This window comes from Manis javanica, chromosome 15, assembly GCF_040802235.1.
Source record: "Manis javanica isolate MJ-LG chromosome 15, MJ_LKY, whole genome shotgun sequence".
Taxonomy (NCBI): Eukaryota; Metazoa; Chordata; class Mammalia; order Pholidota; family Manidae; genus Manis; species Manis javanica.
In genome coordinates, this window is record NC_133170.1 from 85,929,548 (window position 1) to 85,955,426 (window position 25,879).

At 61.4% G+C, this 25,879-nt stretch overlaps 2 protein-coding genes across 14 annotated transcripts in view; both read left to right on the forward strand.

Annotated features, from left to right (window-relative positions):
* On the forward strand, positions 1 to 14,181 carry AIFM3 (AIF family member 3). Of its 12 annotated transcripts, none has more exons than XM_036993193.2 (23): positions 1 to 73; positions 1,497 to 1,623; positions 1,877 to 2,115; positions 2,588 to 2,741; positions 6,716 to 6,929; positions 7,168 to 7,277; positions 7,527 to 7,636; positions 7,729 to 7,773; positions 8,024 to 8,120; positions 8,197 to 8,309; positions 8,392 to 8,478; positions 8,929 to 9,020; positions 9,126 to 9,256; positions 9,360 to 9,475; positions 9,578 to 9,649; positions 9,742 to 9,805; positions 10,400 to 10,476; positions 10,572 to 10,689; positions 11,958 to 12,056; positions 12,204 to 12,279; positions 12,809 to 12,913; positions 13,564 to 13,584; positions 13,811 to 14,181. In XM_036993193.2, the coding sequence occupies exons 4-23, from the start codon at positions 2,711 to 2,713 to the stop codon at positions 13,848 to 13,850; spliced, it is 1,818 nt and encodes a 605-aa protein (XP_036849088.1). In that variant the 5' UTR covers positions 1 to 73; positions 1,497 to 1,623; positions 1,877 to 2,115; positions 2,588 to 2,710; the 3' UTR covers positions 13,851 to 14,181. The 12 variants fall into 12 exon arrangements, with proteins under 12 accessions (XP_036849088.1, XP_036849084.2, XP_036849083.2 ...); XM_036993189.2 differs by having other exon boundaries at positions 1,970 to 2,115; XM_036993188.2 differs by having other exon boundaries at positions 2,053 to 2,115.
* LZTR1 (leucine zipper like post translational regulator 1) overlaps positions 12,299 to 25,879 on the forward strand; it is an 18,193-nt gene continuing 4,612 nt past the window's right edge. Inside the window, exons 1-12 of one of the 2 annotated variants that reach the window (XM_036993185.2) lie at positions 12,299 to 12,436; positions 15,811 to 15,873; positions 18,684 to 18,740; positions 20,196 to 20,275; positions 20,706 to 20,814; positions 21,325 to 21,408; positions 22,288 to 22,345; positions 22,883 to 23,022; positions 24,121 to 24,322; positions 24,679 to 24,834; positions 25,231 to 25,341; positions 25,689 to 25,781. In XM_036993185.2, the coding sequence (XP_036849080.1) occupies positions 18,691 to 18,740; positions 20,196 to 20,275; positions 20,706 to 20,814; positions 21,325 to 21,408; positions 22,288 to 22,345; positions 22,883 to 23,022; positions 24,121 to 24,322; positions 24,679 to 24,834; positions 25,231 to 25,341; positions 25,689 to 25,781 (1,083 nt within the window). In that variant the 5' untranslated portion in view covers positions 12,299 to 12,436; positions 15,811 to 15,873; positions 18,684 to 18,690. Of the gene's footprint in view, positions 12,437 to 14,316; positions 15,368 to 15,810; positions 15,874 to 18,683; positions 18,741 to 20,195; positions 20,276 to 20,705; positions 20,815 to 21,324; positions 21,409 to 22,287; positions 22,346 to 22,882; positions 23,023 to 24,120; positions 24,323 to 24,678; positions 24,835 to 25,230; positions 25,342 to 25,688; positions 25,782 to 25,879 lie in introns of those variants that run through there. The other variant, XM_073223758.1, reaches the window with a different exon arrangement.

A 25,879-nucleotide genomic window follows, 5' to 3' on the forward strand; every position in this document is an offset into this window, starting at 1 on the left:
CCCCGCTCCGCCCCCTGCCCCCCGCGGCCGCGGCCCCGAGCGGCTCCGGAGCGGAGGGCCGCGCAGAGCCCAGGTGAGCATCCGCCTCGGGGACCCCGGCCCCCGGGACCCCGGCGCCGATCCCGCCATCCTGGCTCGGCTCCCGGGAGCCGGCCCTGCCGCCTCGGCTCTCCGGGCCAGCGCGCGCACGCGGGGTCCTGGCCCGGGGCTGGTGCACTGGGGGCTGGGGTCGGCACCCGCCGGGAGCGAGGCAGGCTGGGCGCCGTAGCGCCCCTCGTCCTCTCCCCTCCGCCGCCGGTCCCCCCGCTCGCCGCGGGGCCCCACTACGTGTCAGCCCCCTTCCAGGGCCGCGGGGCTGCGGGGGGGACCTGGAGAGCGGGAAGGCAGTGGAAAGGGCGTCCCAGGTAGAGGGAGCCGCACGTGCAAACCCAGGGAGAGTGCGCAGAGCGCTGCGCCGCGGTCCGGGAGGGGAGGAGGGGGCGGGGAGCCCCCAAACTTGGCTGTGCCGGGCAGAGGAGTCAGAAGCCCTTCTGAGGAGTCTGGGAGCCCCTGAGGACCCAGCTAGGCAGCAGTCTCCCCACCCGCTCCGTGGATGCGGGGAGGGCCCGCGGGATCTTCAGTGAAGAGCAGGACCCGAGGGAGGGGGCTGGTCTAGGGGGGTAGCGGGGGAGGCTCTTGGGCCCAGCCTGTCCCCTCTGAGCCGAGCCGGGAGTTAGCGCTTCCACGCTGTGCTGCCTTTCCAGCATAGGGCAGCTTGTGGGCAAAGGAGGGCACTCCGCAAAATCTTGTGGGCCCCTTCCTCTGTGCCACTAGCAAGTACCTCTGCCTTTGAGTGAGGGTGTCCAGGCCTGCAGGAGGCAGGAAGGCTCAAGCCAGCCTGCACACAGTAGGCCTGGAGAAGTTTCAGCCCCCAGCAAGTGTTTCCAGGCCCAAGGCCTCAGAGGATCTAGACACCTGGGCACCTGGGAAGGGAGGAAATAGCCCAAACAGGCATTGGGTGGCAAGCTGAGGTCCCAGCTTTCCTGGGATCTGTGGCCTAGCAGGTGAAGCCTGAGGCTGGGCTAGTAGGAGGAGGGCAGGGCTGAGCCAGAGGTGAAGCCAGGCTCTGGGGAGGCGCCCCACATGCCCAGGGAGGACACAGGCAAGTGGCAGCCAGGTTTTACAGGCCTGCCTTGGCGGTGACAAGTCAGGGAAAAGGCATGGGTGTGCCCAGGGGCCTCTGGGTGCTGCCAACTCCAGGACGGTAATGGGTGCTCTAGGGCAGGTAAGATCAGGTGCCAGGCAGTGAACAGTCATTCTCCAGCCTTCCTCTCCTAACTTCTTGGCCTTCTGGCTCCCAGGCAGCCACCCAGGGGTCTGGGATCTGGGCCAGACCATGTAGGCCCCAGCCCTACCCTGAGTTAGGCTTCAGGAAGAACCTCCAAGCGAAACAGAGGGGAGGACAGTGGGATGGACTGCGGTGAGGTCAGCTGTAAACAGGGCAACTATTGTCCCAGGCCTTCCAAAGTCCACCCTTATACGCTGCATCTTCCGGAAGGCCCACCCCGTGGCCTTGAGAGCACCTTGGCTGCAGGGAGCTCTTTGTTGACCGGGCAATTCCTTCTCCAGGCTGGTAGCTGGCAGGTAATATGGGGGCTTCCTGGGACTTGGCCTATCTTGGAACTAAGATGGGAGGAGGGTGGGAGGCCACCTAGATGCCCCTACCTGCTGCTTGACCTTGGCAAGCCCTTGGCCCCTCAGTTTCTCTATCTGCTCTTGGGCATGACCTCAGTGCCATAGGCCTGGTGAGCTTTTGTGAAGAGCAGGGGGTTGGGCGGTGGGAGCTCGTGGCTGCTGGGCATGGGCTGTGTGCCCGCCTTTCCCCCAACCCCATCAGGCCTGGGCTGGCCGCCCACTTCTGTTCACCGTGGAGCTGGGTTTCCTTGGGGACCAGTGGACTGGCTGGCTTCACCCCCCACCCCCACCCCAGCTCCTCCTGGACACAGCACGCTGGGAGGAGGGGGGAGGCTGGGAAGCCTCCTGGACCCCTGCCCCCCGGGCCCTGCCTTCCAGGACTAGGAGGCCTCAGTCCACTGCTGGGCTGGGAGCAAGAAGCAGTGGCTGTCCTTGGAGCAGGTGGGTATCCAGCGACTGCCAGCCAGCGTCAGGGCCCCGGGGAAAAGGAAATGTCGCCCCCATTGCAGGAAGGAGCAGCCTGAGGACCGGGAGGCCTCTGATCTGCTCAAGGTGACCTGGGGCTTGACCCCGGGCACGGTGGCCTCCCCAGAGATTGGAGGGTCCCAGGGCTCCCAGGCTGTAGGATTTTAAGGGGGCAGCAGAAACCAGGGAGGATTTCCTAGACAAGGCGGCTGTGGGGCTGGGATGGGACAGAGGGCTCCCCCGACAGTGGGCACAGCCCAGGAATGGGGGGCGGGGACATGCTGAGCTTGCAGGGCCTCAAAGGGGGCGTGTCCAGGGTCCCCTGCACAGAGCAGTTCCCAGCTCAGGTCTGGGCCTCTTGCAGAAGTCCCCCTGCCAATCTATCTGTGTCTCTGCCCACACACCCCTGCAAAGCCCTGGTCCCTACCGACATCCCCTCTGTCCCCAGAAAGTCCTGGAGGCAGCTCCAGCACCTCAGTAGGCCGAGAGGGTCCAGCCCCACGAGGGACACCCTGAGCCCGTACAACCCACCGTCTGTGTACCTGCCCCCCACCATCTGCGGCCGCTCGCCATGGGCGGGTGCTTCTCCAAGCCCAAGCCAGGTACCTCCTCTCCCCTCGGGCCCCCCGCCCCCTCCTTCCTTCCTCCTGCCCCCCCTCCTCCTGCCTTTCCCCCTCTGCCTCCAAAGTAGGTCGGGCTGGGCGGCAGGCTCCTCATATTAATTCACTGCAGACAGGAGGGGGTTGGCGGCCTGGAACCTTGCTCCTGCCCCCCTCCACTGGGTGCCCTTCCTTATTTGGGACTTGGGGTGCTTGTGGTGGGAGTCGCAGCTGAGTCTTTGAAAGGGGAGGGGAGGGTTCCTCCTGCTGCAGGGTGGGGGAGGGGAGCAGTGTCCCCTAAGGCTGGGGTGGGGGGTCTCTGGGGACACCTCGGCCACTTTGTGACCCTGGGCGTGCAAGTTACCTCTCTGAGCCTCCATTTTCCTCTCTACAAAATAAGCCTATCTCTCAAAGTTACTGTGGGGGTGAAGGGGACAGGTCCTGGCCGCCTTCGCCCCTCCTGACCCCATGTGACCTTGGGCCTCTTAGCCTTTCAGGGGGGGGCTCACTGCTCCACTTGCACAGGAAATCCCACCAGCCCGGCCCAAGCAGCTGCAGCCCAGGGTGGGGGCCTCCCAGGGTACTGGTGCAGGTCTAGGTCCCCTCTCTATGGAGAACCCCGTCAGGCTGTCTCAGCCCCCACTTCGCCTCTTCCCTCCTCACAACGCCCAGGAAGGCAAGGGTCCGCAGGCCTGTCGCAGAGCAGGACACCAAGGCCAGGGAGGCCTCCCTAGTGCCCGGCCAGTGCCCCCGCTCCCGGCCAGCGCCCCTTACCTGATACCCATCGGCTCCATTACCTTGGAGCCTGTGAACCTTTTCCCCTCTTCTTGCGTCTGAGGGAGGACATGGGGGCGAGAGGAGACCTGCGGTGCCCCGCCAGACCGAGGGCCCCCTGCACCCGCCCCAGGAGGGGCTCTCCCTCCTCCCACTCTGGGCTGCGGGCACTAGCCCTGGGCCCGGCCCGCTGCGCTCCCTGCCTCTGCGTGTGGCTTGGGCAGATGCTGTCTACTGTCTTGACCTCAGCCTTCCTCCATCAGAAGTGGACAGAAGGAAGCCAGCTGGTCCCACACTGGGCTCCTGAAGGACTGTTGGGCAGGCGAGAGATACTGGGCAGAAAATTCTACCTGTGGCTTTTTTCAAAGGACCCCAGTGGGGTAGCTTGCCTGAGAGCTCTCGTCCCAGGATCCCGGTTCTGGGACTGGCCACTTACCACTCCAGGGGCACTGCTAAGAACTTGGGCTCTTGAGCTGAAATCTAACATGGTTTTTTCTTGCCTGTGTAGCCTTGGACAAGTGACTTCACCTCTCTGAGCCTCTGTGTTCCCATGTGTAAGATGGGGTTAATAACTATGCAGGCTGCTCTGCCTTGCATAGGGCCCAGCACACAGCAGGCACATATAATGGTTGCAAAACGCTCCCAGCCACTACGATTCCCCTGTGAGTCTGTGGCAGGCCGGCAGGACCTTAGGCCCTAGACATTCACACTGGGCAGATCAGAGGTAAGGCTCAGGGAATTTCAGGGTGTGTTTGGAACATGAGAATTCAGCTGGGGCCCGCAGGGGCCATAGGGAGACCAGAGCAAGCATTGTATGTTGGTGGAAATTCTTCACTTTCTAGCTTACTTGACTCTGTGGCTTGGAGCACGTCAGCACACACTTCCTGAGCTCCCTGTGTATTCTTCATGCTCTGGTGGCTGTGTTCCTGATAGGAAGTGTTCTGGGCCAGACCCTTTGTAAGTTCAGAATTAGGAGAAAGGGCAGCTCTCTTGGCATCTGGTCACCTGCCTTTTACAGTCCACAAGTGCTACCTACAGGCTTTCCCTCTTTGCCATGGCTGCCAGGAGGCTCACAACTAACCAATAAAACACTAGTCCCTGACTTCCTCTATTGAGCTTCTAATCTGGGTTATATATATTATCTCCTTCCACATTCACTACCACCAAAGAGGTGGGCACTGTTACCTCTGCTTTATAATGAAGGCACCTGAGGCCCAAAGGGGCTCAAGCAGGGGCCTCCAAATCAGTCCCCACCAGAGGACGAGGACATCCCTGACCCATCAGGGGCACACTTAGGGTCTGGCTCAAGTTCAAACAGGGCGTGCAAAACCGAGTGCAGCTCAATCCCACTGGTGAATCAGGGTGATGGGAATCCAGGGTTTGTGATTCTGTATTTCTAACTTTCCTATAGGTTGGGAAAAGAAGTGTACACAACGTATTTTCAACTTCTTAAAATACAGTTATTCTCGTCAGTCTGAGGATCCTTCATCACTTACCAATGGCTGGTTTTTCAGTGTCTTCATGTGCAGGGGTCTGGGGCCTGGGGTGTGAACCCCACCCCGGAGGGGGGTGCATAGGGCCTGCACATAGAGGGTGCAGGACCCACCTCCCCAACTTCCAACCAGAAGACCCTCTCCTAGAGCACCCATGGGGCCTACACTAGTGGGGAGTTAGCTAGAGATTGTTATTCTCTCTATTCTTTTCCACATTTTCCAAATTCCCTACAGTGTGCTTGGGGTATTTTTCTAATTAGAAGGGAACAAAAAACAGAATTCTTAGCAGTGATAATCCGGCCTCCTGGGCTGCTGCTGCAGGGAAGGCGGCTGAGTGATGGAAGCTAAGCCCCTGGCACAGCGTGGGCCCTAAGCGGGCACAGGAGGTACCTCTCCCATCCCGGGGCACCAGTCTCTGGGCTCTCCCAGCTTTGCCTCTCATTCCCTCTGCCTCAGGCCTGACACTCCAGAAGCAAAGGACCGAAAGTCACACCCCCGGGTCTTTGCCTGTGCAGTTCCCTGGGCCCAGGCGGCCACCCCTCCCGGCCCTGGCTCATTCCTGCCCACCCACCCAGACACAAATCACATGTTGCCAGCCCCCACGTGCTCCCTCACGCCGTGCTAATTCTCCACCCTGGCCTGGCCCGGCCCGGGAGCCTGGGAGGACAGGCCCCCAGCCCCTTATCCTCACATGCTGGCCTGACAGGGGGCAGGGAGGTTCACTCCGTGGCCAAGCTGGGCAGGAAGGGCGCTGAGCACACCACCATGTTGGATGTCTGCTGTGGCAGGTGGGGATTTTCGGGTGGGGTGTGTTTTTTCCTGCATTTTCCTCACTCTGTGTAATGGTGTTAGAATGTTTTCAAAAGAATTAAAAAGAAAAATACTCTGGATGCAGCTGACACCAGCTATGAAAGCTGTAGAGAGGAAGGCTGGCAGGGGCCCAGCTAACAGCCAGGCCAGGCTGTTTGCACCCTCCACCCCCTTCCAGAAAGCCCCAAGGCGTCTGCTGATGCAGTCAAGCTGGAAGCCGTCAAGTCCAGGCTGGTGGCAGGAAGGGGCAAGAGGACCTCTGCTCACCCACAGAGCAGACTCATCCCTCGTCCAGGGGTTCTGAGCCACCCACGTGGCTGTGGGCCCCTGCTTGACCTCCTCTGGACCTCAGATGCCTTCACTATAAAACAGAGTAACACCTACCTCTTCAGTAGTGGTTAATACCGGAGGAAATAACGTACATAACCTAGATTAGAAGTTGGGTCGTAGTGGTTTGTTGGTTAGCTCCAAGCCTCCTGGCAGCCACGGCAAAGAGGGAAAGCCTGCACGTAACACCTGTGGCCTGTAGAAGGCCTAATGAATTGCCAGAATCAGAGCAAAACTCGGGGCACCAAGGGCCTTTCCTCCACACTGATTCCTGGAGAAAGGGCAGCTTCAAGGTTGACGGAGCTTCGTTTGTTCACCCCTCCGTAATTTTGTTACTGAAAAAGATAACCTTCTGAAATTAATTTAAGGTGACCCAGCATGCCCCCTGCCCCAACTACCCTGGCTTCCTCTTGCTAATTTTAAGGCTCTTTCAGGTGGTGTAGCTGGCTTTCTGGATAGATGGAGGTGCAGGGGAGAGCCCAGACTCAGAGGGGCCACCCCACCCCGAGCTTGTGGGGTGGGCGAGGAGGTGACCAAGCTGGGCTCTCACAGCGCTGCCCCACCTGCCCACAGTGGAACTCAAGATCGAGGTGGTGCTGCCGGAGAAGGAGCGGGGCAAGGACGAGCTGTCAGCCAGTGGGAAGGGCAGCCCCCGGGCCTACCAGGGCAACGGCACAGCCCGCCACTTCCATACCGAGGAGCGCCTGCCCGCCCCTCATCCCTACCCTGGAGCGCAGGACTGTGTGGAGGCTGCCATCTGCCATGTCAAGGACCTTGAGAATGGCCAGTAGGTGCTGGGCCTGGGAGGGGGTCAGAGGGCCCGAGGTGGGAGGGCACAAGATGGAGGCTAGGGTTGGGGGAGGTCACAAAGCCTGGAAGGGGCCCTTGGCCAGCGCCCACCCCAGCCACCGCCTTGTGGCTTCTGCTGGTCTCGGCCTGCTTCCCAGAAGGCTGGACTCTGGGAGGAGGTGCCAGGAGGTGGTGCCTGGCGTCTGGCCTGACCCCTGAGTACAGCTCCTCCTTAGGATGCGGGAAGTAGAGCTGGGCTGGGGGAAGGTGTTGCTGGTCAAGGACAACGGGGAGTTCCACGCCCTGGGCCACAAGTGTCCACACTATGGTGCACCTCTGGTGAAAGGTGAGCTGTCCTGGTGCACATGGGAGGAGGGCGTGGGTGCCCCTGAAGGGGCCTTGACTGGGGCACCATCACAAGGGGATGGCTCACACCCAAGCCCCACCAGGCCCCACACCAGCCTGGCTCCTTCCTGGGCCCTTATCTATTAGTGGGGTCTCCTGGGCTCTGGGGAAAGGCCTGCAGGTACTGGGACACAGGGATCCCTGGGGAGGAGTTCTTGCTGGTGGTCCTGGCCCAGCACTGCCTCCCCAGGTGTGCTGTCCCGCGGCCGGGTGCGCTGCCCCTGGCATGGCGCCTGCTTCAACATCAGCACTGGGGACCTGGAGGACTTCCCTGGCTTGGACAGTCTGCACAAGTTCCAGGTGGGGCGGGGTGTGCAGTGGGGTGGGAGCCTGGGGGTGCAGGCAGGGGCCAGAGCACCCCCAGGCTGCTTCTAAGGAACTAGCCCTTGCAGGTGAAGATTGAGAAGGAGAAGGTGTACGTCCGAGCCAGCAAGCAGGTGAGGGGGTGGCTTGGGGCTCAGGCAGAAGGGAGAAGCAAGGAGGGCATGTTGGCCCAGGGATCAGCATGTGCAAAGGCCCTGCGGTGGGAGCAACTGCAACATGTGTGGCTGGGGAGCACAGTGAAGGGCTGCACAGAGGGGATGAGGTTGGACTGGAATAGCAGGACCTGGCCTGCTGGGATGATGGCATAGGAAGATGGTCGTCACTCCAGATCCCAGCTTCCCCCGACTCCCTGGCCACCCCCAGGCCTTGCAGCTGCAACGAAGGACCAAGATGATGGCCAAGTGCATCTCTCCAAGCGCTGGCCACGGCGGCAGCACTAATGTGCTCATTGTGGGCGCAGGTTGGTGGTGGGGTCAGGAGGGGCAGGGTGGGATTAGGGCAGAGGGGGTCCCTGACTCACATTTCCCTCCCCTCAGGTGCAGCTGGCTTGGTGTGTGCCGAGACGCTGCGGCAGGAGGGCTTCTCGGACAGGATCGTCCTGTGCACGCTGGACCGGCACCTCCCCTACGACCGGCCCAAGCTCAGCAAGGTGGGAGGTGGGGGTCCTCTGTCGTGGAATGCGACAGTGCCGCCTGGCGCCACCTCAGGATGGCTGTCTCCCTCTCCCACAGTCCCTGGACGCACAGCCTGAGCAGCTGGCCTTGAGGCCCAAGGAGTTCTTCCGAGCCTGTGGCGTCGAGGTCCTCACCGAGGCCCAGGTGCAGGGCCAGGGCTGGGGAACAGGCCTGGGGAGGGCTCAGTAGGAACCGAGGAGGGTGTAGGGCCATGTGGGCCTGGGGAGGGGCAGGCCATGCTCTGCCCTCCTGGCCTGGCCTCCCAGGCCCCTGGGGCTGCTCCAGGCCTGGGGACAGCCCTGGATGAGCTCCCTGGTGGGGACATGCAGAGTCCCAGTGAGTGGGGGCATGGCTGTGTGCCCGGGCCAGGGCAGGAGCACTGGTGAACCTCGGGACCGCAGGGAGGGAGTTGAGGGGAAGGTGAACTCTGAACAGGGTGAGAAGGAGCTGCCAGGTGAGGGAGGAAAGAGTGCCCAGGGGAAGGAATGGCCCCTGGGGGGTGGCCCGGAGAAGCTGGCTGGGCTCTGGAGGACTGGGTGGCCAGACCCAGCTCCATGCCCAGGCCCGTGGTCTTCCTGGCGGCGGGGGCTGCAGGTGGTCACGGTGGACATGAGAAACAAGAAAGTCGTGTTCAAGGACGGCTTCAAGATGGAGTACAGCAAGCTGCTGCTGGCACCGGGGAGCAGGTGGGAGGGGATCTCCCTCACCCCGTTTACACTGGACAGGACATCAGCCAGGACGGGAGGGGTTGGGGTGCCAGGAGCCCCTCACTGACACTGGCCACATCTCAGCCCTAAGACTCTGAGCTGCAAAGGCAAAGAGGTGGAGAACGTGTTCACCATCCGGACACCCGATGATGCCAATCGCGTGGTGAGGCTGGCCCGGGGCCGCAGTGCGGTGATCGTGGGGGCCGGCTTCCTGGGTGAGCAGCTGGGGCAGGGCTTCAGGCCACGGTGGCCAGTCCCAGGGCACCCTGACCCTGGGAAGTGCGGGTGCCAACCCACTGCCCACCACCCTGGCCCCAGGGATGGAGGTCGCTGCCTATCTGGTGGAGAAGGCGCACTCAGTGTCCGTGGTGGAGCTGGAGGAGACACCCTTCAAGCGCTTCCTGGGGGAGCGTGTGGGTCGCGCGCTCATGAAGGTGAGCCCACCCTAGCACCTGGACCCTCTGAACCCTCTGAACCCTGGGAGCCCAGCTCGGCCTCCGGCTGAGCTCTCATCACCTGCCCACCTGCTCTGACAGATGTTTGAGAACAACCGGGTCAAATTCTACATGCAAACGGAGGTGTTGGAGCTGCGGGCCCAGGAAGGAAAGGTGAGACCTTCTCCCGGCCCCCTGCCACTTTCAGTCCCCTCCCCACGGTGCCGTGGAGCTGGCCCATCTGTTCACCTGCCCCCTCCCCACAGCTGAAGGAGGTCGTGCTGAAGAGCAGCAAGGTCGTGCGGGCTGACGTCTGTGTTGTGGGCATTGGTGAGTGGGTGGACAGTGGGTGCTAGTGAGTAGGACCACTGGCACATGCTTGAGAGTGACCTTGGCCCAGTCCCTTCCTCTCCCTGAGCCTCAGTTTCCCCGTCTTTAAAATGGGGACCCCAACTGTATCCACTTCACATGGGGAATGGGCATAACAGCCTTATCCCAGGCCTGGCATAGAGGGTGCTCCCAATGATCACTGCCCACTAACACTTGATTCCTGTCCTGTGTGTCCTGTGCAGGTGGGGGACACAAGCCTCAGGCTGACCCCTGGTCCACTTGAAGTGCCAGTCTGGGCAGGGACAAAGCTGGGAGGAGGCAGCACAGGGGTTGGGGAGCCATGGCATGTTGACCTGCCACCCCAGCAGGCTTCATGGAGCACTTCTCAGAGGGGATGATGCCTAAGGCCTGATGGGAGGCATGGGCATCTGTGGGCATTCGGGCAGAGGGGACAGGCACATGAAGGCCCTGCAGGCGGGCAGCCCGTTGGGCGGCCATCTGGGGCTGGACCGCTGGACTGCACTGTGGGTCATGGAGGGCACATAGGCTCTGGGCAGGGGGAGACCAGGGAGCAGAAGGCCCCTCTCCTGTCAGGCGCTGTGCCCGCCACGGGCTTCCTGAGGCAGAGTGGCATCGATCTGGATTCCCGGGGCTTCATCCCAGTCAACAAGGTGGGGCTGGGTGGGGCTGGCAGGGTGCTGGGCTGGGGGCCGGGTGGCGGGTGCAGGCCATCTTGGGATGCAGAGCCCCAACCCTGTCCCCACAGATGATGCAGACCAATGTTCCAGGCGTGTTTGCGGCTGGCGATGCTGTCACCTTCCCCTTGGCCTGGAGGAACAATAGGAAAGTGAATATCCCACACTGGCAGATGGCTCATGCGCAGGGTATGGCCAGCCCCATGGCAAGGTCAGGGGCGGGAGGCTGTCCTGGAGTCTCAGCCTCCCCTCTGCCACCCCTCCATTGCTGGCCTTGGGTCCTGGTCACTGGGTTAGTCGTTGCAGGCTCTGTGGTGGCCTGTGTGTCCAGCCTTATCGGAGCGATAGAGCCAGCTCAGGGCAAGCCCTGTGGCCCACCTCCAGAGCCCTCCTTCCAGCACCCCGAGGACACCCCATCCAGCCAGGGAAGTGCCCCAGCCCGGCCACCCTTCCACCAGCCTCTCCTGTCCTTTTGTCCTTACAGACACACATTCTGCAGAATCCCTCACCCCCCTGTTCAGGCACCTGGGGAGAGAGGAAAGGGATGTAGAAGGACATGGGCCAGCTCCCCACTGAGTGCCTCTGTCTCCAATGGGCCACTTGACTGGATCTGTGGCTCTGGCTTCATGTAGGCCCCTGGGGCGCTGCCCTCTGGGCCTGGGAGCCTGGACTCAGTGGGGAGCTGCTGTGCCCTCTGAGGAATGCGTCCGCCACCCCCACCCCCCGCAGCGGGTCACCAAGCCTCTGCAGCCTCCCTCACTGCACACGGCTGGTCTGGGCCCCTAAGCTGCTGGTGACAGCAAGCGAGCTGCCCCAGGGGGGGCATCAGAATCCCTGCCCCTCCCCTGCCCTCTGCCTTCACATTATCTGAGTGTCTACTGCCAGAAACTCCACTCCGGGTACCAAGTTTCGTTTAGGTCCAAGGTCTAAAGTTGGTGCTAGGTTTTAAGGAACCACAGGCCGCTTGTCGTCAGACGGGTATGAGTGAGGTTTAACCGGGATGTCCAGGGGGTTCTCTCAGGCGTCCGGCTAAAGGGTGCAGGGACCGCCTATGAACTGGGACACCACCCTGATGTTCTCTCCGGGGCCCTGGGGAGTGGCCGTCCTGTCTCCTTCCCTGGACACTTGTGTTCCGACCTCCTGCCTCCCGCTTCAGACCTGAGGTGTCGGATTAGCTGTCTGCGAGCACACCTGAAATTGCCAGGCACCCTACAACCCCACGTTTCCGTTCAAATTCTCTAGAGAAGCAATCTAAGTGGCTAGCTTGGAGCCAGGTGTCCCCTCTGCACCAATCAGCTGCAACCCAGGGCGCGCCGCGGGCTGAGCAACGATGACTTGACCTCTCCGGAGTTGAGAAGTAGCCCCACAAGGTGGGGGTCAGTCCCCAGAGATGTGGCCAGGCAGTGTAGGGGTGGTGAGGGCTAGAGTCGGGGCCCTCACCACCTCGGGTCCCGCAGGGCGGGTGGCGGCCCAGAACATGCTGGCGCAGGAGGCGGAGATCAGCACTGTTCCCTACCTGTGGACGGCCATGTTCGGCAGGAGCCTGCGCTACGCGGGTAACGGGGGCCCCGGGCGGGGGCGGGGCCGAGGTGTGGCGAAGATCGGGGGCGGGGCCATGGATGCTCAAGTCACTGGCTGGGGGCGGGGGCGCCGCTCCCCTGCGCCGGGCTCACGTGATCGCCGCCCGCCTGCCCGGCCCGCAGGGTACGGAGAAGGCTTCGACGACGTCATCATCCAGGGGGATCTGGAGGAGCTGAAGTTCGTGGCTTTTTACACCAAGTGAGAACAACGGGTGGAGCGGGGCGCCAGGCAGCGGGAGCTCGGTCGGGAAGGGGACCTCACTCCGGAGAAGCCCTGCTCCAGAGGAGGGGGCGTACCTGAGAGGTGGACCGAGCGGCAAAGGGAGGCAGCTAGGCAGGAGGCGCGGGGCGGAAAGGTGAGGAATGGGGCAGTGATCACGCCAGCTGCCACGCACCGAGGAAGGGTGTTTTAACTTAAGGACACCGAAATGGGTGCGACACCTGCTTTTACACTGAGGAAAGGGAGTGGGTATCCCAGAATGGGAGCCCAGCCCTGGCAACCCCACTGAGGAGGAAGGCTGGAGCCTCCGCGAGGGTCGTGCAAGGACCCCAAAGCCCACTCTGGGCCAAGCCTTAAAAGGCAAAGCCAGGAGGGCTGAGTGCTCAGGGCGTTACTGTTGTTCCGGGTAAGATTCCTCCCTGGACCCCAGGACAGAAGTGCATCAGGGTCTCCAAGAAGAGGGGCTGCTGCTGGGCAGTCCTCAGGCCCAGCCACCCTCTCCCTGCAGAGGCGACGAGGTGATCGCAGTTGCCAGCATGAACTACGATCCAATCGTGTCCAAGGTTGCCGAGGTGCTGGCCTCAGGCCGTGCCATCCGGAAGCGGGAGGTGGAGTGAGTGTGGGCATCGGAGGCCTGGGGGTGGGGAAGAAGTCCCCCAAGGGACTGTATCAAGCTACTCATGGCAGCCAGCTGTTCCCACAGCATTCCAGGACCCTTCTGCCCACTCTTGGTCCCCAGCAGTCTGTGGGGCATCAGGGCTATGGGGTGGTGTGGGGCAAGGGTTGTGGTTTGGGAATACACTGGTTGTTTGTCTTGGATCAGTTCTTGGGGTTAGAAGGGAAAGAGGCTGTATCCCAAGGCAGGGCCAGCGCTGTGGGAAGGGTCAAGGCCCACTGCTTGAGCAGGCACCTGCTCCGAGACACCTGACTGCACATGGTGGTGCTGAGCCTTGCAGAAGCTAGGTGGGAAACTTCAGCTAATGATACCCTTGGAGATGGCCTGCACAGAGATGTAGGGTAGTTGTTCACCATCTGGGGGACACTGGATACCAGCCATTACCTCATTTGGTCGTGGTGCCAGTGGGAGTCACCTTGTGGACTCAGCCTACCTACAGAGCTCCCAGGGACTGACTGGGGAAAGCATGGAGTCCGTGGGATAGGAACAGGTCTCAGGTTAGGAACAACAGAGAACTCAGAGGGGACATGATGAATGACATGCTCTCTCCCTGGCCTTCTCTGTCTCTCCCTCTTGCCTTCAAAAAGGCTGTTTGTGCTGCACAGCAAGTATGTGGTCGTCTGCTTCCTGTTGACCATTCTGAGCCTTTCCCACCTCAGCCCAGAGCCTGCACCAAACGGTCTACCCCTCCTCTGCCCAAGTCCACATCTCTGCTGGGCACCAGGGCCTGGCACAGAGCAGCCCCCTGCTGTCCTCAAGGACCAGCTAGCTGCTCGTGGTGCCCAGTGGGGAACCTGCTCTCTTCTGTCTTGACTCCTTCCCTCATTCCTGCAGGACCGGCGACATGTCCTGGCTCACAGGGAAAGGATCCTGAGTTCGCATGCAGCAGACTTGGGCAGGCACCCTGGGGCACCAGGGACAGAGACCAAGTCCTGGGGGCAGGTGCCAACCTCCACAATTTCCCAGGATTCCCCCAGGGCAAAACCTGAGCCCTCCCAGTGCTTGCCGTGGGCTGCCTGGCTCACCTCCACAGAGGCCATTGCTGCCTCCAGGAGTTGCTTCCCCTGCAAGGCCTGGGCTGCTACTGATGGCTGGCAGTGGAGGCGGGACAGGCCTTGCCTTGTCTCCCTGTACTGGGACCAGTCCCCTGTAGGACCCTGCAACACATTAGACATTATCTTAAAATTAAAACGCACACATTTGCAGATTTGTGTGACTTCCACTGTAATTGGGCACACTCATGAGGGAGAAAGCAAAAGACGGGGAGACAGGCACAACCGCAGAATGAATGCTCAGTGCCACACTAGGGAAATTTGGGTTATGAGCACCCAGAGGAGGAAGCAACTGATTCTGCTCCTGGCGTTAGGGAAGGCTTTTCTAAGTGTCTTGGATCAGGATTTTGAAGAAGGGGCACTCCAGGTAGAGGGGACAGCACGCACAAAGGTCTTGAGATGAGCAGTGATTCTTCAGAGGTCGGAGGCAGCTCCCGTTGGCAGTCTGGGGCATTTGCCCACCTGGGGCTGTAGGACCTGGGTCCTGAGATGGACACCATTCTTCTCAGGCCAGGCAGAGCTTTCTGAATCTCCATTTTGCAGGCTGTGCTATTGACTAGACTGAGAATCCAGAGAAACTGCGGCTCTGCTATTAAGTGAGAGAGAGAATGGAGAGCTTTTGCGGCACTCAGCCAATAGGAATGCTGAGGGAGGCCGCCGGGGGCCAGAACTGGGGGCGCAAGCAGGAAGGGAATAGGCTGGCTCCCACGTAGGCCGCCGGGGGCCCGGAACCCGCCACGTGGGGTCCCGGGAGCGGCGGACGATCAAGGCCGAGCCCCGCGCAGGCAGGGAATGCCGGGAACTCCGGGCAGCGTGAGCCTGACCGGCACCGGGAAGTGCGTTCCCTACGGGGCTGGGGAGTGGACGCTGCGGTCACTGGAAGGGGCGGCTGGGCGCCCGTACTTCTCGGGAAGTGCTTCCGAGAAGGTTACACGCCAGCCGCTGGGACGCGTCGCAGCCGCCGCGCCGGCCCGCGGAGTCGCCGGCACCGCTAGGCTTGTCGGGAAGCGAGAGCCGCGCGGGTCGGAAGTGTCTCGCGGTGGGCACAGGGCTCGCCGGGAAATGTAGTCCCTCGGGGCGGCCCCGGGCGGAGGCCGCACGTCCAGCAGACCCGGCGGCCGATCGGGCGTGGACCCGGGATGGCTGGGCCGGGTGGCTCGGGGGGCCCCATCGGGGCCGGGGCCCTGGCCGGCGGCGCGCGGTCCAAGGTGGCCCCGAGCGTGGACTTTGACCACAGCTGCTCGGACAGTGTTGAGTACCTGACGCTCAACTTCGGGCCCTTCGAGACGGTGCATCGTTGGCGGCGCCTCCCGCCCTGCGACGAGTTCGTGGGCGCCCGGTACGGCGGGGTTCCGGGGGGCTTGGGGAAAGGGCGTGTCAGGCGATCTAGGGAGGAGGCCAGGGCGAGGTGCCTTGGGGTGGGACCCGGTGATGGGAGCTGGGGGGTCATGGTGGTGTCCAAGGCAGGGGAGAGGGCTCTGACGGAATGTGGTTGCCTGGAGCAAGGTACTAGAGTTAAGCTGGGTTTGTGGGTCTCAAGCTGGTGTCCCACATGCTCTGTAGTCGGGTGGGGGAGTACAGAGAGTCCTAAGGCAGTGACAGGGGTCCTCACATGCAGGGTCCTTTGGGGGTACTGGTGGAATTTAGGAGTCCCCTTCGATCTGGGCAGTTAAGTGGTATTAACCAATTTAGGTGGCAGCCCTGGTGCTACGTCTCATTCTTTGGGTGTCCCCAAGAGGTCTTGGCCTCACCACCACCCACACATCCCTCCTTTCTTTGCAGGCGCAGCAAACACACAGTGGTGGCCTATAAAGACGCCATCTATGTGTTTGGTGGAGACAATGGGTGAGTGATTCTGAGCATCAGGGTATTTGGACCGGGAGGGAGAAGCGTGGTGGTCCAGACCCGGCCTCTGCAGCCTCACTGATATCTTTCCAGGTGTTAGCTAAGCACTCAGCCTCAGTTTCCCAGTCTGTGAGGCTCCCTGCACGCGAAGCCCTCAGCACATCCTGGAGTGGGTAGCACACGCTCAGGATGTGGAGATGTCCCTCTTGCTCTGAGTCGGTGAACACAGCTTTGAAAGAAACACTTCTGCTCTGCTGCCCCCTCGCCAGGCACTTTTCCTTCCCTGCCACTGCTCTCTGGGCCTCATCCACATACATGCAGCTGAGAAGTTTTATTCATTTCCTGCATTTTTCACTTTCTGTAAGGGTTTTTCCACATGAATTTCTGGCAAACAGTGTTCCTGGCAATGACCCCATGTTCTGTTAGTGGACACCCCTCCATCTCAGGAACTGTCCCAGTTGTGGCTGATTTTGTTTGGTGAACTCTTATTATTATAATGGCCAAGGTGAACTCTTGGTTTGGGCATCCTCTTCTTTCTCCTCGTGTGTTTTCTTCTCTACAACTCGTTTCCCAGGAGCTGGGTTTATACAGAGGGGAAGAGCTATTGTAATGTGTGGTAGGCCATGTCAACTACTAGGCATGCTTGTTCTGGACCAGGAGAGGGGGCGTCTGGTCTGGTCAGGGAAGCCTTCCTGGAGGCATTGATGACCTGAAAGATGAGTGAGAATGAGCCAGGCACCAGGGAATAGTGCGCTAGGCAGAGGGATGGGCACGGGCGAGGGCCTGGAGGCAGACGGTGCAGGACAGCACCAGGCCTGGAGTTTGGGCAGGGTGTCCCTCCCTCCCTTGGTCATCAGTGTGCTCAGGAGAGGCTGGGGATGCCCACCAGATGGCTTCTGGCTCTGGGAGGGTTGGGAGCCTCCTGGATATAGAGTTGAAGCTTGGTCTCCGGATGGTCAGGGCTAAGATGAAGTTAGTTTTCTGACTTTGGGAGTGGGCAGGTGGTTTAATGGCACTAAATGCACTCTGGGCTCTGCCCGGTGGGGGCAGCCACATGCCCTGCTTTTGCAAAAGTGCTCCTGAGGGCCAGTGGGCACAAGGCCCTGAGGGAATCAGGATGGAGGCCGAGGGCACGGTGTTTGCGCACAACTGATCCTGTCTTGTCTCACAACCAAAGGACCTGGCCTGAAGCCCAGGAAGGGCAGGCTCTGATTCGTGCTGCAGGCTCTGTCCTGCGGGGCCCTCTGGGGGTTAACTTGTTGCTGGTGGGCTATGCAGGAGCCCCTGGGGATCTGCAGATGGGGCAGAACCATCTCCTTGGCTGTGATCTCTAGCTTCCGACCTGTCTCCCCCACAGCCTCTTTCCCCATGAGCAGCCAGAGGAATCCATTTGGAAATGCAAGTCAGAGGTGTTCGTCCGCAACTCATAGCCCTGGGATGTCTCCCCACCTCTCTCGGAGTGAAGGCTCAAGCCCTCCTGGTGGCCACAGGGCCCTACACGTTCAGGCCACCCCTGCCCCCTGCCCTGCACTGCACTGGGCCACACCCTGCCTTGCTCGGTTCTGATTCACCACACATCCCTCTGCTGAGGCCATTGTACTGGCTGCTCCCTCCTTCCGGGCCTCTCTGTCCCTCTCCTGAATCTTCTGTGAGCGAGGCCTTCCTGACCACTTGCCAGCTGGACCAACTGGCAGCCCTTCCCTTCTGCACCTCTTACCGTTCCATTGGCCCCAGAGGTATTTATTATCTGTCTGCCCCACCGGGGCAGGACCTGTAACCCAGACAATTCAATAAAATGCTTGTCACATGAAGGAATGATATTTGGAAGAGGTATCTGCCCACTGATAAGTTTACTGCAGCCTTAGTGAGATTCGCCCAAACCAAAGAGGCTGGTGTCCTGCACGGGGTGGTGAGTGGGAGCACCCCCAGGAGTCAAGTTCCCTGGCAAGTAGAGTTTGCTTGACAGCTGCACAGCAACAAGCAGAAGTGTTTTTGGCTACAATGTGACACTAAGAAACAGGATACAGATCTGTCTCACTCTAGTTGCAACTTCGTAAAGACTGGCTGGATACAAAGAAAGATGGCTGCCTGCAGCGTGTGGGCGCAGGCCGGGTGGCGGGGGGCGCTGGCAGGCAAATGGGAGAGATTGCAGTCACACCTCTGCTTCTCCGCCTTGGGCTTCCTGGCTGTCTGACCTCAGACAGGCCCTTTTATCTCGCAGCGATTTCCTCTTCTGTAAACGGAGGTGGAGAGCACATCCCCTGGAGACCTGGCAAGGGATGGTGCCCTTTCCTCCCACTCACTGACAAGGGCTGGGCGGTGGCACGAGGGTCTGCCTACAGTGGTGGCCCATGGATTTGTTATCTTTAATGTGGTTGTTAACACTGGATTTGCCACAAAGATGTAGCAAGAAGATCAGAGAGGAGGGAAGGGCCCTCCCCTGGGATGTGGGCAACTGCATTGCGGTGGCCGAGCCTCAGAGAAGGGGGGTGTGCAGACCTGCAGGTGTCTGGAGCCTGGGGTGAGGTGTGAGCACTTAGGCAGCCACTGGGCCACCAGGAGGGCCCCCTGGTCCTGACCAGGAGGCCATCCTGGCTTGGTAGCGGCTCTGGTGCCTGCACAGCTGGGGGGCTTCCATTGTGGTCACTGCTCTGGGCCCTCGGGTATTGGCTGGTTGCCTGCCCCTGGCTAAGTCCCCAAGCCCCATCCCCCAGTCCCCTGGGCCACCGTGTCCACTTCCCCGGTTCTGGACAGGCACCACCCCAAAGAGCCTACTGGGACCAACCCCACCCCCACTGGCTGTGTTTCAGGAAGACGATGCTTAACGACCTCCTGCGGTTTGACGTGAAGGACTGCTCCTGGTGCAGGTGGGTGGCCTCTGAGCTGCAGGGTGCTGGGCTTTGATTGCCAGTGGCTGTGCTGGCTCCTGGGAAGCTGGAGAGAAGCTCCGAGGAGGAGCTACCCATGCACCTGGCTGCCCCACCCAGAGCTGCTCTGGTGTCTCCTCCTGTCTCCTGGGTTCTTCCCAGTCCATGATAGGGATTGATTATTCTGAACCAGTTATGTATGTACGGAAATCTCTTTGATCCAGTTTCAAATCCTCAAATTCTTTCCTAGGCAGCCCTCAAGTCACCAGGCCTATCTCCTGGACCAGGGGCTGCCCTGGGAACTGACGTGGTGCCCATCAGCTGGTGGGTCACTCCAGGACTGGCTGTGCTGCAGGGTGCTGCCCAGGGATGGCAGCAGTGCCTCCCCTTCCCTCCCCTCCTCTGCCAGGAGACCTCCGATGGGCAGCAGGCAGCACTCCAGTCCTGCCTTCTGTCCCACTGATGGCCCTCCCCCGCTGTGTGACCTTGGGCAAGACACATTCCCTCTCTGAGCACCCCTTCTCTGCTAGGAGACCCCCCTGTGGAGCAGCTCATAGCTGAGGGGGAGCAATGGATCCCAGGATTGGGAGGTACCGGGCTTCCTCATGAGCTCTGCCATCTGCTTGTGCAGGAGCACAGACCCGCTGTGCCACTCGGGGGCCATGCTCTCTGTGCAGCCCTCTTAGGCTCCAGCAGCCCTAAGGGGGTGGTCTCACTGCTCCACTGTGATGGAGGAGGATGTCTGGCCCAGGACCCAGAACTGCTGAACTGGGCGCGCCAGCAGGCATCTCTCTGTGCCGCACACCCCTGCCCAGGAGATGGCTGGTGCTGGGCTTGCCAGTGAAGTTTACGTGGTGTTTCTCTCCCACTTGGTTTTAAAATACAGCCAATAGTTACAGATTAATTTTTAAAAATCGCTCTGAAGGCTTTACAATTCCTTGTTTAAAAAGACTTAAGTATAAAACTCTGAAAAGGAGCTGCCCCAGGAAGGCAGTATTAATAGGTTTTTAATTAAGTAGAATCTGTGGACCGCTTGTGCTGCAGAATACAGTGCAGCTGTGAGAATGTCCGACTAGGCGGCCCTAGGATCGCGTGAGGATCTAACCCCATTCTACTACTGAGCTGAAAAAGGCAGATCACAAAATATCTGCTCCATGATCCCTTTTAAAGAAATTACTCAGTGGCGTAAATAATGCCTAGGACAGCTATGGAGAGGCCTCAAGGTGTGGACAGTGGTTTTTGGCAAAGGGATCATACAGAAGTTTTAGTGCTGTTTATTGTTTTTTTCTTATTGGCAAGATTTTTTTTTTAAGTTTCTTTAATGAGCAGGTATCACCTTCAAAATACAAAAAGCAAAGGAAGGCTGGGGTGGTAGGGGCTGCCCTGGGCGGTGTGGGCCTCATGGCTGACCCGTACAGACACCCACTGCCCCCTGTCCCCCCGCCTCCTGCCCAGGGCCTTCACGACAGGGACCCCGCCAGCCCCCCGCTACCACCACTCGGCCGTGGTCTATGGGAGCAGCATGTTTGTCTTCGGTAAGCCACCTGTCACCGCCCGGGAGCTGCTCTCTCCTGCTCCCACCAAGCCTTGGGCTCACGTGCTGTGCGTGGCTGACCTGTCCGTCTGCCCTAGGCTGTCTCTGCCTGAGCCCTCTGAGTTCCCACATGGGGCTGGGGGGCCTTTCATGGGCCCCTTTCCCTGAACATCCTGGTCTCCTGGGCTGGAATTGTCTGCCTCTGTGGCCAGGCCAGAAGGTTGCTCCCCCAGGGCTGGGGATTGGGGTTCTGCTCACCTCCGTGTCCCCAGAGCCTAGTACAAAGGTGGGCGTGCATTAGGTGCCCCCCCAAAGGTTGTGGTGGGAGACCCAAATGCATTTTAAATAAGGCCAGATTCTGCTCCCGCCTCCCACGGTTTGAAAACTGAAATGCTGCTTTTGGGTGTGACGTGTTCTCACTCTTTACGCAGGTGGCTACACTGGGGACATTTATTCCAATTCTAACTTGAAGAATAAAAATGACCTCTTTGAATACAAGTTTGCAACTGGCCAGTGGACAGAGTGGAAAATTGAAGGACGGTGAGATGCTTTGCTGACACCTTTGGGGACTGCCACCACACTAGGTCCCCAGCAGCAGCAGGCCCAGGGCCCGGCTCCCACAGCATCACAGATGAAGGGCCTGGGGCCCAGAGTGGCCGGGAGGCGGGGGCCCGGCCGCGCCTGTCCGCTGTGTCCCCTAGCACTTAGGCACCCTCCTTTCAGAAAGCAGCAGGGCCTGCGTGTTGTACTGCAGAGGGGTGCTCCTCCTGTCCCGGTTGTAAAGCACCCCTGTGGTATCTGCAGGCAGCTGGGATGGGGTCTGTGAGCTCAGGGTGTCTGAACACCCCCATCACACTGCTGGCTGCTCAGGCTGCAGGAGGTCAGCCTCCGGGCTGCCGCTTATTCCCAGTGCCCAGGCTGGAGCCCCCCAAGCCCCAGTGTCAGCAGGCAGGGGTGTGGTGGCTCGGGAGCCCTGGGGGGCCTTGCAGAGCCAAGAGGCTCAGGTCTGTGCTGGGCAGCCTCACTCTTCACCCGCTCCTTGCACCCCAGGTTGCCAGTTGCTCGGTCAGCCCACGGTGCCACGGTGTACAGTGACAAGCTGTGGATCTTTGCTGGCTATGATGGCAATGCCAGGTGGGTGGTGGCCTAGCTCGTGTGCTGCTCAGCAGCCCTGGACGTGTTCTGAGCAGGCCTAACTGGTACGGGGGTCTGTCAGGAGGGTGGGTATGTGGGTGGGGGTGGGCAGACGAGGAGGATGGGCAGGGAGGGGGTGCGGGCCTCTGAGTGAAGCTCACCCTGACCCCCGTAAAGGTCAGCAGGACTGGCACCCTTGAAGTCTCTCCTGGGGGCCTCGAGGGGATGGCAAGCCTGGCCCTTGTTTGGACAGCTGGCCTGGGGTGGGCTGGTCTGCACAGCAGTGGGGCCGGAGCTGGACGGCGTCAGCTGGGAGGATGGGGCAGGTGGTGCTTGGGTTGCGGGCTGAGGAACTGAGGCTCGGTGAGTGACTGAGGGGCTGAGTGGGCAGGGGGCGGCAGCAGCAGGGCCCAGGTGGACCCGTCCCCTGTGCAGGGCAACTTGGGGCTTCTTGTTGATGTCACAGGCATTCACTCCTTGTTCTGGAAAATCGGCTCTGCTGTGTTTTTTTACCACAAAAGCAGCATGTGCTCGTTCCCCAAGCTTCAGCATCATAGGAACTCCAAGGGCTGTGGGCGGTGCTTTCCGTGGGCGGTGCCTCTCCCACGGCCCTGCCCCGCTCCGGTGTCGGCCGGCTGGGTGGCCGACCCTGCCACACCGGCCTGCTGTGTGAATGAGGCCACTCATTCCTGCGTAGCAGGGAGGCGGTGCCGCTCCCCCCGGACCCCGGAGGCTGCCACCTGACAGCTGCTCCACCAGCCCCTGGTCAGAATCCCTGTGGTGTGTTCCTCCCCCAGAACCGTGCCTCCTGGCTAGGGGCGAGCCACCCTGGCAGCCAGTCCCAGCTGTGGGGATCCTGACCCGTCTGTCCTAATGCAGGTTAAACGACATGTGGACCATTGGCCTCCAGGACCGGGAGCTCACGTGCTGGGAGGAGGTGAGGAGCATGGGACCGGTGAGGCGCGGGGCGTTGGGGGCAGAGTGGGCTGGGCTGGGGTGGGGACCGCTTCGTTCCCCTTGCCAAAGCCCAAGCTTGGCCTTACGCTGCCCTCCAACTGCCTGCCTGATCTTGGACCAGTTCCAGCAGCTCTGGCCTGGCGACTAGCCCCGCTCTGACGGCGTCCTGTCCTGGGGTGGTGGAGCCTGCGCATGATCCGCACTCCAGCGCTGGCCACCTCCAGGGCTGCGTGCTGCCGGGTGTGCTTGCTGCGCCGGCTGCTGATCTGCCCCACCGTTCCGCTGTCCATCCGCTTGGGGCTTCTTATGCTTTAGTGATGGTTTTAGCCCCAACTGTGTAAAACTGGGCCCATTTAGGTGGGAGAGGTAGGTCTTTAATCTGTCCTGTAAAAAGTGACCCATGAACCCTCATTCACGGAAGTTTCAAGAGTAAATGTAGCCCCAGCTCAGCGGTGTGGGTGTGCACCCATGTGCCCAGGTCCCGTGAGGGCCCAGCTGGGCTGCCTCCCCTACCCAGGTGGCCCAGAGTGGCGAGATCCCGCCCTCCTGCTGCAACTTCCCCGTGGCCGTGTGCCGGGATAAGATGTTCGTGTTCTCGGGGCAGAGCGGAGCCAAGATCACCAACAGCCTGTTCCAGTTTGAGTTCAAGGACAAGATGTGAGTGCCCCGTGGCGGGCCCACGGCTGGCGCCCCACTCCTGTGTCTGGCGCCATTCCTGTGAGCTCCTGCGTACAGCCAGCAAGCTGCCTTCCCAGGGCAGGGAAGTGCGGTGTCTTTATACAGAAGGGCAGGAGGGCCCCCGCAGGCCCCTGGGGCATGGCTGCCGCTCAGCCAGACAAGGCTCTCCTGGGCTGGCCTCTCTGCCCAGTGTGAAGGCGCCCAAACCCCATCCATGGCTTGGTTAGAGCTGCCAGTAACAAACGTGGTTGGCGTAGGTGTCATATTATGGCAGGGGACTGGAGTGTGCGCAGGCCCAGGGGCCTCATAGTCTGTGCTGTCCATGGCTGCCGGCTGGCCTGTGGCCCCCACGCTGGACACTGAGCCCTGGGGGAGGTGTGGGCTGGGCCTTGGCTGAAGGAGCGAGTGGAGGAGAGGTAATGGAATGTGGGATTCTCAGGAGGGGACTTGGAGCAGCGCTGGAGGCCAGGGGCCTCAGCCGGAAAGAGGAAGGGCAGCGCATCCGGGGCAGAGGAAACCCGCCCAGCTCTTATGTCCTGGGTGGCCAGTCGGGGAGGAGGGTCACACTGCACGCAGGCCAGCTGCTCCACCCTCGCCTCGGTCCTCAGAGGACTCCCAGCAACTGGGGGCAGGCCTGGAGAGCTGGGCAGTGTGGTAGAGGAGTTTGGAAGCAGAGGCCGGTGTACCTGGGGGTGAAGATGCGTTGGGCAGTCCTGCAGGCCCCAGCCAGGTGGCTGGGGCAGGTTTGCAGGGGCACCAGTGTTGGGAAAGACGCCAGGCCTGAGTGCTGTCAGGGGTGTGGGCGCTGCCCGGGGGAGGCTGACGGAGGTGTGTCTGGAGGGCAGAGGTGAGGGCTCCAGGCCAGAGCTAGGCGCCAGACTTCAGCTCGGGGTGCAGCGGATGCTGATGGGAAGGAATCCAGACTCTGCGACCAGCAGCAGCCCAGGATGGGCGTCGGGAGACCCTGGCGGCCCAGGCAGCCTGGAGCCCCGTGGGGTAGAATCAGTGCCCTCCAGGAAGCCTGCTGCCCACCTTCACCCCCGCACCCTGGCACTGACTCACTGTCTTGTGCCCTAGGTGGACGCGCATCCCCACGGAGCACCTGCTCCGTGGCTCCCCGCCGCCCCCACAGCGGCGCTACGGGCACACCATGGTGGCCTTTGACCGCCACCTCTATGTGTTTGGGGGTGCCGCGGACAATACGCTGCCCAATGAACTGCACTGCTATGACGTGGACTTCCAGACGTGGGAGGTCGTCCAGCCCAGCTCGGACAGCGAGGTGAGCGTGGCTGGGCCTCAGGTGGGCAGGGGCACCCAGGCCCTGTACCTGCGGCATGGAGGTCCTGGGCCCCCTGCTCCTGCTGCCCCCCCGGCTCCTCACAGCCTCAGTGGGCTCCCAGGGCGCCCAACCCTGCTCCCTGCGCCCCCCGGCCTGCTCTCCAGCCGCAGCCCCAGGCTTCTAACACCCCACTTCCCACCACCTCTGTGTGCTGAGAACCACCTGCCCCTTTTCTCACCGTGCCTTGAGCTCCCTCACCCCGTGGCACGTCGCCTCCCAAGCCCAGCCCCACAGCACCCCCTGGAAAGGGCTGCCCGTGCTGACCGGTCCCACGCCTGCGTGTTTCTCCCCATCAGGTCGGTGGGGCTGAGCTGCCGGAGCGAGCATCTGCTTCCGAGGAGCTGCCTTCCCTGGGCTCTGAGGAGCGGGGGGCCTTCAGGAAGTCCCGCGATGTGTTCGGCCTGGACTTTGGCACCACCACAGCCAAGCAGCCTGCCCCGCCAGCCTCAGAGGTGAGGCGGGCCCCTTGTTACTGCGTCATCATCCCCGAAGCTGGTCCTGTGATCAGCTCCTGTCTCAGAGGCAAGACTGAGGCTCGGAGAAGTACATGTCGGGGTCACACAGCATGCAGGGCGAGCCCATGCCGTTAACCGGGCCATGTCGGTGCAGCACATGAGACTTGAGCACCTGCCCACTCTGTCCATCTCAAAGGTCCACAGGGGCCCGTCCTGCCCACTCGCCACACAGGCCCTGCCCCACGTGTGGCCACCCTTAGGGGCCTGCTCTGTGGCCCCTCCTCCAAGGCCATTGGTGCCACGTCCTTGCCCAGCCAGGCCAGCCCCAGGCCTCAGCCAGCCCCACTGCTGGAGACCTTGCCCAGCTCCGCTGACATGTACTCCCCCACCCAGCTGCCCAGCGGAAGGCTCTTCCACGCAGCTGCTGTGATCTCAGACGCCATGTACATCTTCGGGGGCACAGTGGACAACAACATACGCAGTGGGGAGATGTACAGGTTCCAGGTGGGGCCTCCGGGCCCCTGGGGCATGGGCCAGCTCTGCGGTAGTGGACACATCAGCCTGGCGGGTGGGGGCAGGCTTGTCCAAGGGTGCCTAGAGCTGGGCCACACCTGGTGAGGCGGCAGATTTCTGAGGAGTCCAGCAGCTGGGGTGGGGTCTCTAGGCCCGGGGCAGTCTCAGGAACCCCAGTGCAGGGGCAGGGGTGGGGCAGCACTGGGGCTCACAGCGGGCTGTGGAGGGAGGGGGCTGGGCTGAGCCGGGCTGGGCACTGGGTTCTCAAGGGCACCTGAGGCCTGGGGCAGGGCCAGGGCCCGCAGTGGCTGCCCTCGACACCATGGTGTCTCCTGCAGTTCTCCTGTTACCCCAAGTGCACGCTGCATGAAGACTATGGGCGGCTGTGGGAGAGCCGCCAGTTCTGTGATGTGGAGTTTGTGTTGGGTGAGGTGGGTGCCCCTCCTGTGCCCAGAGGCACAGCTGGCTGCCCTCAGGTGTCTGGAGTCCTGGGGTCCCTGCTGGGGTGAGGGTCCTGTTTCTTCCACCA

Bases quoted from the DNA above. Each gene is read 5' to 3' on its own strand.
- AIFM3 (XM_036993193.2), top strand. From the start codon at position 2,711: ATGGGCGGGTGCTTCTCCAAGCCCAAGCCAG. The intron at 8,310-8,391 runs GTGGGAGGTGGG...CCTCTCCCACAG, and splicing joins ACCGGCCCAAGCTCAGCAAG to TCCCTGGACGCACAGCCTGA. The intron at 10,477-10,571 runs GTGGGGCTGGGT...CTGTCCCCACAG, and splicing joins GCTTCATCCCAGTCAACAAG to ATGATGCAGACCAATGTTCC.